This window comes from Octopus bimaculoides, chromosome 2, assembly GCF_046866305.1.
Source record: "Octopus bimaculoides isolate indiv1 chromosome 2, ASM4686630v1, whole genome shotgun sequence".
NCBI lineage: Eukaryota > Metazoa > Mollusca > Cephalopoda > Octopoda > Octopodidae > Octopus > Octopus bimaculoides.
The window spans coordinates 45328858-45341357 of record NC_142929.1 but is presented as its reverse complement, the minus strand read 5'-3'; the positions used below and the strand labels follow the sequence as shown (position 1 = coordinate 45341357).

At 30.1% G+C, this 12500-nt stretch overlaps 1 protein-coding gene across 1 annotated transcript in view; it reads right to left on the bottom strand.

Moving 5' to 3' along the window:
- Positions 1-9920: 9920 nt before the first annotated feature.
- Positions 9921-12500, bottom strand: part of LOC106879419 (UPAR/Ly6 domain-containing protein crok) — a 171516-nt gene continuing 168936 nt past the window's right edge. Inside the window, exon 3 of the mRNA XM_014928978.3 lies at positions 9921-10353. Within this exon, the coding sequence (XP_014784464.1) occupies positions 10130-10353 (224 nt within the window). The 3' untranslated portion in view covers positions 9921-10129. The remainder of the gene's footprint in view (positions 10354-12500) is intronic.

The following is a 12500-nucleotide window of genomic DNA, read 5'->3' as shown; positions in this document are numbered from 1 at the left end:
TAGACACACACATATACATGTAAATATACATACACACACATATATTCATGCATGCATATATATATATATATATATATTTATATATATATATATATATATATATATATATGCATATACCCACACACATACATATATTCACACATACATACATATATATATGCAAGTATGTTTATGTATGTACATTTAAGAAGTTTTGTTATATTGTATGTATACCATATAATAAATTTTATTTTTATCATTATTATTATTATTCTTTGTAGTATTATTGTTTAAGAACATTTCCAAAATTACATACCATGATACATGAAATAGTCAACAACAAATATATTTATTCTTTCTTTTTTCTCATTTGATGGTGGTGGTGGTGGGGAGGAGTGGATAGCATAGATAATGCATGACATGCTCTGTATCATTATACAGAATGTTTCTTCTGGGTTGGGAAAGAATAAAATAAATGATGGAAATTTTTTTTTTTTTTAGAATTGAGACATGATTTTTCAGATAATATTTCTAAAAAGAAAATTGAAAGTAAGAAATAATACACTATTTTTGACAAATAACATGGATAAATGTGAAATTCTAAAATATGTACATAACAGAATTTAAATTTTATGATTCCTGTCTTGCTTTTTGCTTTAACAAACAAGCAATAAGTTGTTTATGTATATGTACATATATATATATGCACACACACAAACATATATATATATATATATATATATATATATATATATATATATATATATATATATATATATATATATATATATATATCTTAAAGTGTATTTCTTCATTTCCTTTACATTTTACTTTATTTTAGGTTATTTATTTTAAGTTATCAGCAATACGAAGACTTTTTGTCTTTTTTTTGTTTGACTCCAAGAGATATCAGGCATAGGCTTCTATCTTCAATGCCTTGCACGACTACAAGACAGCCGCTTATTATAAAACAGCGATGCAAAAATAAAACTTCTTGCATTGAATGGAATTGAGGATGTTTGGAAGTTGAGATGTGAGTGAGATTCTGGAGAAGATGTTTGAGAATGTCTCAAGATATTTTTTTATTTTGTTGCTTTTTAATTTGGAGGAGTGAGGGCGGGTGGAGGGAGGGAAGGAGGGAGGGAGAGAGGGATGTAAAGCAGAATAAATGCTGTTTATCACCTATTGTCAAAATAACCCCCCCCTCAAATGTCGAAACAACAGTTTGTCAAGATGCTGTTTATCTTGATAACATCACACTGCTTTTCTGTGTTCATGCGAATAAACATTACAAAATGTAAATCAATTAACATCAAAACCAACTAACCAACCAACCAACCAACCAACCAACCAACCAACCAACCAACCAGCCAACCAGCCAACCAGCCAGTCAACCAACCAAACAATATTTAAACAATATTTAAAGAAATATCATGCAATATTTATTTAAAAAATAAAGAGAAAATTATATAGAGATACATTTTGAATTGAAATATTGATTTCAAATTTTGGCTCAACACCAGCAAGTTCAGGGGGGAGAGGGCTAGTCGATTGCATCGACCCCCAGTATTTCACTGGTACTTATTTTATCAACCCTGAAAGGATGAAAGGTAAAGTTGACCTTGGCAGCATTTGAATCTCAGAACTTAAAAAGGGACGAAATGCTGCAAAGCATTTGACCTGGCATGCTGAGGATTCTGCCAGCTTGCTACCATTTTTTTTTAATTGAAATATTAAGAATATGTATAATACACAAAATGTAATTTAGTAAAAACACTTTGTTTGTTATCTTTTTGTATTTGTAATGTATTTTTCATTTTTTTATTTTTTATCTATAATTTTTCAGGCATTAAAAAATAATCTCTTCAGCTATAGACACAAGGCCCGAAATTTTGGGACAGGGAGCTAGTCAATTACATTGGTCCCCAGTACATGACTGGTACTTATTTTATCAATCCTGAAAGGATAAAAGGCAAAGTCAACCTCAACAGAATTTGAACTCAGAATATAAAGCCAAAAGAAATGCCACAAAGCATTTTGTCTGGTGTACTAACTATTTGGCTAGCTTGCCACCATCAATGATTAAAAAAAACAATAATTAAACAGTGTTTTGCCCTAAAATAGTCATTATTTCAAAATATCCAGGACCATTTTTTATTAGCTAAAATTTGAACTCTTTTCATACCAACTCACCAGAGACTGCTTTTGTTTCTATAATATAAACTTCTTGTTTTTAAGTGATTAAAAAAAACTAAAAAAAACACACATACAAAAAAAAAACTATTAAAATTTCATGTTAAGCTATGTTCCAAACATCAGATTGGTTATGACAATGTTATGTTACAAAAATTCTTTCAACATTAATTAAAACAAAGGCAGTGTTTTTCCACAGAAATATGATAACAAAAAGGTTAAGAATAAATCTATTATTATTATTCATTTTGTATTTTAATGAGTAACAGTTTTAATGGAGGTAATTTTTGTTTCCTTTGATAATTTTCATACATATATTTATAATAATAATAATAATAATAATAATAATAATAATAATAATGATAATAATAATAATAATAATAATGATGATGATTTAAAATTTTGGCATGAGGCCAGCAAATTTGGGGGAGGGGGGAAATCAATCACGTCAACCCCAGTGTTCAACTGGTTTTTATTTTATTGACCTTAAAAGATGAAAGGCAAAGTTGACATTGGTGGAATTTGAACTCAGAATGCAAAGACAGACAAAATGCATAGCAGCATTTTATTCGGTGTGCCAGCTTGACATTTTGATGATGATGATGATAAAAATTTAACCAATTGGAATTTCTTACACATCCTATTGTTAAATATTGTAACAAGTTCTGCAAAGACTAAGATTTATTTGTTGTAACAAGGCTAGAGTGATAATTTGTAAATTAGCATATTTTATACCAAGATTTATGATAGGACCCATTAGATATGACACATTATAGACACATACACATATATGAACAATCATCCTTTCTACCCTTATTTTACTGTACTCACACACATGTGGATATACATATATATATATATATATATATATATATATATATATATATATATATGTATGTATGTAATCATCAATATATATCAATTATAATATATGCAAATTTACCTCTTTAGAGTAATCCATTTTTTGCAGGAATTACACTTATATGAGAAAAATTTACATTTATGCAAATTTATTGTATATTGTGCAAGAGCTGCTCTGGAATGAAGTATGTGACAATGATTCTAATGCTAAAGATGATACTGAGCATAATGATGATGATGGTAACAATAATGGTGATGGTGATGATAAAAGATTTACTTGATATTATTGTAATTTTTCAGAGCGGCAAGTTGAGAAGAAAATATTACTTTAGTTGGCTCTAGTCAAATGCATTGAATAAAAAGGCAAATCAATTTAAAATCAAACCAACTGTTTTATCATTGTATAAAATCAAATATATTTGATATTTCAAGTTCTGGTGTAACCTTTTAGCATTTAAACCAGCCTTGTCCAGCTCAAATATTCTTCTTGTTTTATGCTGAAACTAGCTAGATCAGGGGTTCTCAACCATTTTTTTTACCTATAGACCCTTTTGATAACTATTTTATTCTGGTAGACCCCCATAGCCATTTAATGTTTAAAAACTAGCTTTATAGATGCTTCTTTCAAGTTAGTATTTTGTTTTTCACTCATTAACTTGTGTAGGCTGGACTGTGTAAAACGTCAGAGAAAGAAACCTAGCTGTTTCTTGCAATTCATACCAATACATACATCTAAAGCAAAGTCTTTTTTAGAGGCCCTTAAAATGCTATTGTGGATCCCAATTTACTATTTTGTTGCATTGACCCCAAAAATATTATATGAACTACTGAGCTATGTTATTTCGAAAATAAGAGGTCTTGAAGCTATGAGATAATGCAGGATTAATTCAAAACAATATGAATAAATAAGCATTACATTTGACAGAGTAATCTGAATGCTAGAGGGTTAAGTCTTGATACATTGATGGCAACTGTCCCTGGGTCTCTGAAGATTAACTTGTAAAGAAGAATGGAGAAAATGATCACATACTAAAATATAAATCCAAAATTTAAAGAAATTAGTATAACCAGACAATATTCTGTAATATTGTTCCATTATTGATTTGGTTTTTGCTCAAAAATTTTACCATTTAGCTTATACTGTCAATATCTCAATGGTTGTTAATTATAGATCAATTTTTTGATATTATTTTCCTTTACTTCCTAACTTTATATCAGGTATCTATTTGGAGTTTTAAGAATATATTGGGTTGCTCTTTTGCTATTTAATCAATTTTGTTTTAAAATATTACATTTTTCTCAGTACTATAACTCCCATCGAAAAAACCTTTATAACTCGATGGACAAATAACAACATGACTACCTAAACTCACGATCTTTAGTGAGACACCACTTTATGAATGGATGTACCTGATGTGATCATGACTGTAAAATGGATGTAACACAACATGATACACAGAATTCCACCCATAAGGGACAGTGGCAGGATGGGTTGAAACAATCATCGTACAAAATAAAGACTAATACCAAATCCATAATTTTCTGGTTACTTAATCAAATATCATTATCTCAACTAACACTGTGAAATTCCTGAAGTAGATCCAACGGAAATATACCTCAATTGCAGATGACACCAGGTAGCCCAAACTGTGCCAGTGTTTTACTCAACACATATATATATGTATAATAAAATAAAAGAGCTAACATGATATAAATATGGTTGGTATTAAGAAAAGGACTGCTAGATGTACATAAATGGATAAATACTTATTGATTGGTTGATAGCTTTGTAAGTCAATCATTTCATTCTTCAAAAGCAATTTTAATTGCTGCAGCTGTTGTCATTGTTGTGACTCAGGGCAGCTTTGATTGACCAGACCTATAATCAAAAGCATTCCAGCCATGACTATTCTGTCTTTTTTAAAGACGTAGTGTATGTTTTCATGATTTGAATTCAACGTAAAGAGCTGGAACAAAGGTCACAAGGCATTTTGTTTGACAGTTTAATTGTTCGGCTAAATAATAATAATAATAATAATAATAATAATAATAATAATAATTGTTTTTTAATAATTTAGGCACAAGGCCAGTAGTTTTAAGAAAATACTATCAATCTCAGTACTTGATTGGTATTTCATTTTATCAACCCCAAATGGATGAAAGGCAAAGTTGAACTCATGATGCAAACAGCTGGAACAAATATTGTGAAACATTTTTTTCTGACCCTCTAATGATTCTGCCAATCCACAGCCCTTGCCAAATGATAATAATAGCAACAAAAATTATCATCATCATCATCATCATCATCGTCATGAGCAGCAGTGGTAGCAACACCATCATCGTTATCATCATCATTAAAGTATATGTATTATTACAAAATACCTAGGTACTTCTGTACCAATAAGTTAGAATGTGAAAGTAAAACATGGAAGAAAACTGTAGAAGTCACCAAAATTAAAGGTGCTTGAGGAAAATCCTGAGAATTTTGTATCCTGACCATATCAGAAATGAAGGAATCTTATGAAGAATATCATTGTGACGTCTATGCAAATCAGTAACACAATGAAGACTGTGTGACTGACTGATCATATTCCGTGGCAGCCAGATTACTGATATGAAAACAAAAGGAAAAAAAAAAAAAAAAAAAAAAAGGCATTGATATGGACAACAAGAGGAAAAAGAAGGTAATAGGGAAAACCATGAGATATATTGAAATTTTCAGGAGAATGAAGGCTGTCAATAGATAGAGGGGAAAAATATTGAAGAGTATGCAACTAATCAAGAATGCAGGAGGAGAGCTGCTGCCTGATGTACAAACACACAAGGTATGGGTCGGTAACTAATTAAGTATCAACTAGTATTATTATTTAATGAATGTTTTACAAGGGTAAGCTTTTACTTTAAGTGTATATCCTCTTCCAACCCTTACCCTTGGCTTTGTATAACATACTTGTTGTATCCAGCACTTAGTGATTACCCTGTTTAGCATTTATTGTTTATTATTGTATCTCTTTGAGAGCTTGTGGCTAATAAAGAAAATTTACCATTATTATTATTATTATTATTATTATTATTATTATTATTATTATTATTATTTATTGTCTTTGCACAGCTTCTAACACTGGAGTAGTACCATAGTGCCAGCTGTTAACTACCAGTGAACTAAGGTAATGTAACACCCCTTATTTTTCGAGCACCATCCGGAGTATTCGAGTGGTTCTAAGCAGTGCTGTTTTCTGCAAGTGCTCCACCCTTATTGCAGCCATTATTATTATTATTATTATTATTATTATTATTATTATTATTATTATTATTATAATTGTTATTGAGTGAGAAAGCAGTGCATGCCGTCAAAGTGACACTGGGATACAAATATACGACTACCTGTCTGATAAAGGTACACCAGGCACATGCATCACAACTATATGTGGGTGACATGGTGATCTCATATCAAGATAAACAACGCATGACCTTGCTGGTGGAGTCCAGTCAGAATTTTCTTCCGGTTGAGTAGCCCATCCCACTGAAAACATCCCTGAGTAAGGGTTGTTTAAGGATGTCGAATGAAACACCCATGTTTACAGAGGTGAATTATTCAAACCCCCAACAATTCCTCTTGACATATAGCTATGATGCTCCCCCACTACTTCTGCTCGTGATCAGAGATGCACATATTGTCAGCCACTAAGGGGCATGCTCAACTGGTTAAAGTCAAACAACTGACAAACAAATCTGTGGTATTGAGCAGAATATTTGCTGTAGCCCATCTTTTATACCAAGACAAGACATATACATGATAACACTTCCAATCAGTCAATATCAGAAGCCATGAGAGCTAGTACCTGGTATTGCATTATTATTATTATTATTATTATTATTATTATTATTATTAGTTGTAGTAGTATTGATAATTGAGAGTCAGAAACTTTTGAGTCATTGTCAACATGCATCTGATGGAAAGGTTTTCAAACAAGATAGTTGTTTATACAGACTAATCTAGGCTGTATGGATTTTTAAAAATATCTAACTATAATATAAAGAGAAGAGCACAATATTGGTAACTCTCTCTTTCTTTTTCATGCAGACATACAGACTTGTGTGCATGCATAAACACACACACACACACACACATACACACACACACACATGCTAGTATCAGCATTATTTCAATAGAAACTTAGTATATACTTTTTTTCTCCAGAGAGAAGCAAACTGTAAAAATAAAATACAATACAAGGAAAATAAAAAAAATCTAGACAACATTAATAAAAAAAAGAATAGATTCTTTAACTTACAATAGTTTATTAAATTGATCTCAGTATGTTACTAAAAAATGTCTTAATATACTTGGAGAAACAAAAGCCAAAGCTGACCCAGGTGGTAAATTTTAACTTAAAAATTAACAATAAAGATGACATCCAATAAATTTGACATTAAAATACTGTAATATATTTTGGGTGACAAATGTCTGTCATCATTCTGATACTGGTGGTTATAACTATAGTTATTGATAATATTTTTGTATCTCAGAACACTTATTTGATAAAATTTTTTGGAATATATGCATATAGGTATATGAAAGTATTATACATTTATGTATGAGCATCATACATACATACATACATACATGTATACATATATATATATATATATATATATATATATATATATATATTTATATATATATATATATATATATATATATATATATATATATATATATATATATATATATATATATATATATGTGTATATTACTGGCATTTGTTTTATTTATAACAAGAGAAATGAAATCCCATACTGATCAGAAAAAATATACATGTAAGTTGAGACCATACCTCACTTAGTTAATAATGGTGATAATAATAATAATAATAATAACAATAATAATAATAATAATAATAATAATAATAATAATAATATTGGTAATAATAATAATAATGATAAAAACTTCCTACTTAGGTGCGAGGCCACAAATTTGGAGGGGAAGAGTTGGTCAGTTAAATTGATTTCGGTTGTTGACTATTTATTGGCCCTGGAAAAACGAAAGGCAAAATTGATATTGGAGGGATTTGAACTTAAGAATGTAAAAGAGCCACAACAAATACTACAAAGCATTTTGTCTGATGCTCTAATGATTCTGCCAGCCCATTAATAATGATAATAATGTTAATAATAATAATAATAATAATAATAATAATAATAATAATAATAATAATAATAATAATAATAATAATAATAATAATACTGAACAAAATCATCATCATTACCATTGGCACCACCACCACCACTACCATCACTACTGCTACTGCCACCAATACCACCATCGCCACCACCATCATCAACAGTAAAAACAATAACAACACCACCAACAACAGCAACACTGAAAACAACAATAAAATTTGTTGTTGTTAAGACATTGATAGCAGCCAAACAAGATTGTCCTTTCAATTCGAATATTGCACTATCATTACCATTATCATTATCATTATTATTATTATTATTATTATTATTATTATTATTATTATTATTATTCTTTCAGTATTATTATTAGTATTACCATAATATTCTTTCTATTATGTCCTTTCATATTATTATTATTATTATTATTATTATTATTATTATTATTATTATTATTATTGTTATTATTATTATTATTATTATTATTTACACAAGCACTTACACACACATATATATATGTGTGTGTGTATGCTATTTAGAAAATACAATGTAGTTAGAATAACCGATTTCTTATTTACTCCCTTGAGATTTTGGAGGTAACAAAAGTTAACATTAACAAAGTGATCAGGTGACGTCATGTTTCATCACCCATCTCTCCCAAAACAATTTAACAGATCAGATGGAATTTGCTTTCCCTTTTGCTTTCCTCTGCATTCTGCTTTTCATCCATTTCATAATTTTATTTTTGAGGTAACAAAAGCAAAACCTTATATGCATTTCTCAATCATTTTGCAATAAGCCTTATTTCATAATTAGCTATGTAATCAGTACTAACTCCATCAGAATTTTTCTCAGTAGTCATTCTAAAAGCATTCAACAGATTTTTCATAGATTTTTTTCTTTATTATTTTATTTTTCAAAGAAAGAATTCTTTATTTCTCCTTTTCTGCAAGACTCAAAAAGTAAAAAATAAAATTGTATGCAAATTAAAACTTCCTTTCAGGTAATATCTTATTTCTTTCTTTAATAAGGACACATGCACATAAACACATACACTCTCCCACGCTCACACCTCCTCCTCCTTCTCCTCCCCTCTCTCTCTCTAGCACGCAAGCACACACACACACACACGCACACATATATGTGCACAATCACAGAGTTATACTCTCTCTCTCTCTCTCACACACACAAACGCACACACACACACACAAACGCGCGCGCACACACACACACACACACACACACACACACACACACACATGCAAGTACACATGGAAAGGAAAAGGAAATATAATAAAAATGGAAATAAAAATGCTGTATATTTGATTTTATCTTTTTTTTTAATATTTCAAATAATAGCAATATTTTGTCATATAGACACAAAGGTAATAGTATATATATATATATATATATATATATATATACATACATACATATATATACATGAGAATATATTTGTGTGTATGTGTGTGGATATATATATATATATATATATATATTGATTTATAGATATATATATGCATACTTACATATTCATACAAACTCATACATACACACATGCATATATAAATGTATATATAATGAATATAAAGAAATGTATTTATACAAACGTTACACAAAAATTATATTAAACAGACAACAATGACAAAAGAAAAATAATACAAACAAACCTAGAAAAGACAGTAAAAAAATTAAAGATAAGAAAATATCAAAAAAATTTTTAATTAAAAAAAAAAGCAAAATTGGTTACACTTTTCATTCCAGTTCTCATTTACATTTATTCGTATTGAAAAAAAAAAATTTTTTTCTTCTTTTCTTTCCATTTTCGACGTAACATTTTCAATCATTCTTCATATTACCATCCGCAGTTGTGTAAGATTTTGGCGTGTTATTAAGATGTCTTTGAAGAGCCTTCTCAAAAGACATTATGCATTGTTCTAGTGATGACTACCACCATGCTGGCAAATCCATATAACAGGAACCTTGAGATAAAACTTGTTGGCACTGGTGCAGAGTTACAACGGTCTTTGTCACAGAGACAGTATTTCATCTTTATATTTTTGGTTCCAACTCGACTTTCGCAACCAAGTTTGCCATCTGATGTTGCACATTGGCGAATTATTCGTACATCATCATCAACTGCAAAACAAGATTAATAGCTGTTGTGAAATGTGCTGCTAAAAAAAAAAAACCCAAAAAACAAAAAAAAAAAACAGAATTATGGCTTTAAAAATATATTTTCAAGTTGTCACTGTCTGTATTGTATATTGCTTTGTGATACATGATAATATGTTTAAGGAAAGATTAATGAATTTCTAAAATCACAGTAGATAATAAATATAGAAATGAACACACACACACACGCACACATATTTATAAACACACACATATTTATACACACACACATATTTATACACACACCCACATATACATAAACACACACACCCACATATACATAAACACACACACACCTACATACCTACACATCCACCACCCCATATATACATACATATATATATATATATATATATATATATATATATATATCTCAATAAATAATATATATACATATATATATATGCATATATGCATACGTATATGTACATACATCTATATGTATATATATATATACATATATATATATATATATATATACATACATATATGCATATGTGGGCACAGGATGACATGAAACGTGTACAACAAAAAAATACGAAATACGAGTATATGGAATATGAACTATTTTTTCGAACAACAAAAGACACAAATGGGAAACTAGACAAACAACATAAAGAACGACCCTTCATCAGCTGTTGGCTGTTTTTCTACTCTCGTATTTCGAGCATATATATTTAATTTACTGTATCATGTATCTTTTACTTGTTTCAGTCATTAAACTGCAGACATGCTGGGGCAACACTTTGAAGAATTTTAGCCAAATGAATTGATCTTAGTACTTATAATTTGTTATGCCTGGTGCTTATTCTATCTGTCTCTTTTGCCAAACTACTAAGTTACATAAGCAGACCTACACCAGTTATCAAGTGGTGGTGGGAGACAACACAGACACAAAGACACACGCACGTTTCCATTTACCAAATCCACTCACATGGATTTGAATGGCTTATTAGTTAGTCATGGCAGGTCATGCATTTAAAGAGGTGACTGGTACTAAGTAAGAGAGACTACCCAACCAAACAATTGTGATTTTTGAATTTGGCTTAAGACGCACAGCTGACAGAAAATTTATTCTGGGCAAAATATCAACTTATTCTGACAGTTAGGTAACATCTTGGATTTCCTATTGACGGCTCTTTCTGTATATGAAACTTTTCAGATAAGCAAAATCTACAGCTATATGATCATTTGGAATATAGAGTGAATCTGTGAACAATATTGATTTCAAATTTTAGCACAAGGCCAGCAAGTTTGGAGGAGGGAATGCGTTGTTTACATCGACCCCAGTGTTGAACTGATACTTATTTTATCGACCCTGAAAGGCTGAAAGGCAAAGTCAGCCTTGGTAGAATTTGAACTCAGAATGTAAAGACAAATGAAATGTTGCTAAGCATTTTGCCTGGTGTGCTTATGATTCTGTCAGCTCACCGCCTTCAACTTTGTGAACAATATTAGTAGGTATAGGGAAAAAAACATTAACTTTGATGGCAAGGACATGTGAAATGGAAGCTAAATAAAATAATACCCTAGGGAGACCTGTACTCTGATTGTACAAAAGGTCACCACCACCCTAACAGTGCTTTTGTGACTCTATTAAAAAGACCGTTCTTCTATTCAATACACAACCTAACTACTACAAAGAGCTAACTGAAGGCTGCGATAACTTGAGGCAAGCATACAATGGATTTACTGTAACAGATCATGTTTGACATCAGTAAACTGAAGAATAGAGAAGCAAAAGAAAAAAATGACAGAGATCAACAAAGACTTTTGATGCAAGGATCATCTCTAAGGCCTAAGTACTGATTTTGTGATTAGCATAACGACTCATGTTAAATCATCACAAGGTACAGTGATAATAAATGTAAGCATCAACAAAAAACATCGATGAAAATGTCATGAAAATCTTCTCAATATTGAGGAGACAGCCATATATATGTAGAGAAATATATATGGGTGTGTGTATATATGCACTTATACATTTACGCACACACACGTGTATGTATATATGTATATATTTATGTGCTTGCGTATATACACACATCTATATATCTATCTACTCCTCTCTCTCTCTCTCTCTCTCTCTCTCTCTATATATATATATATAT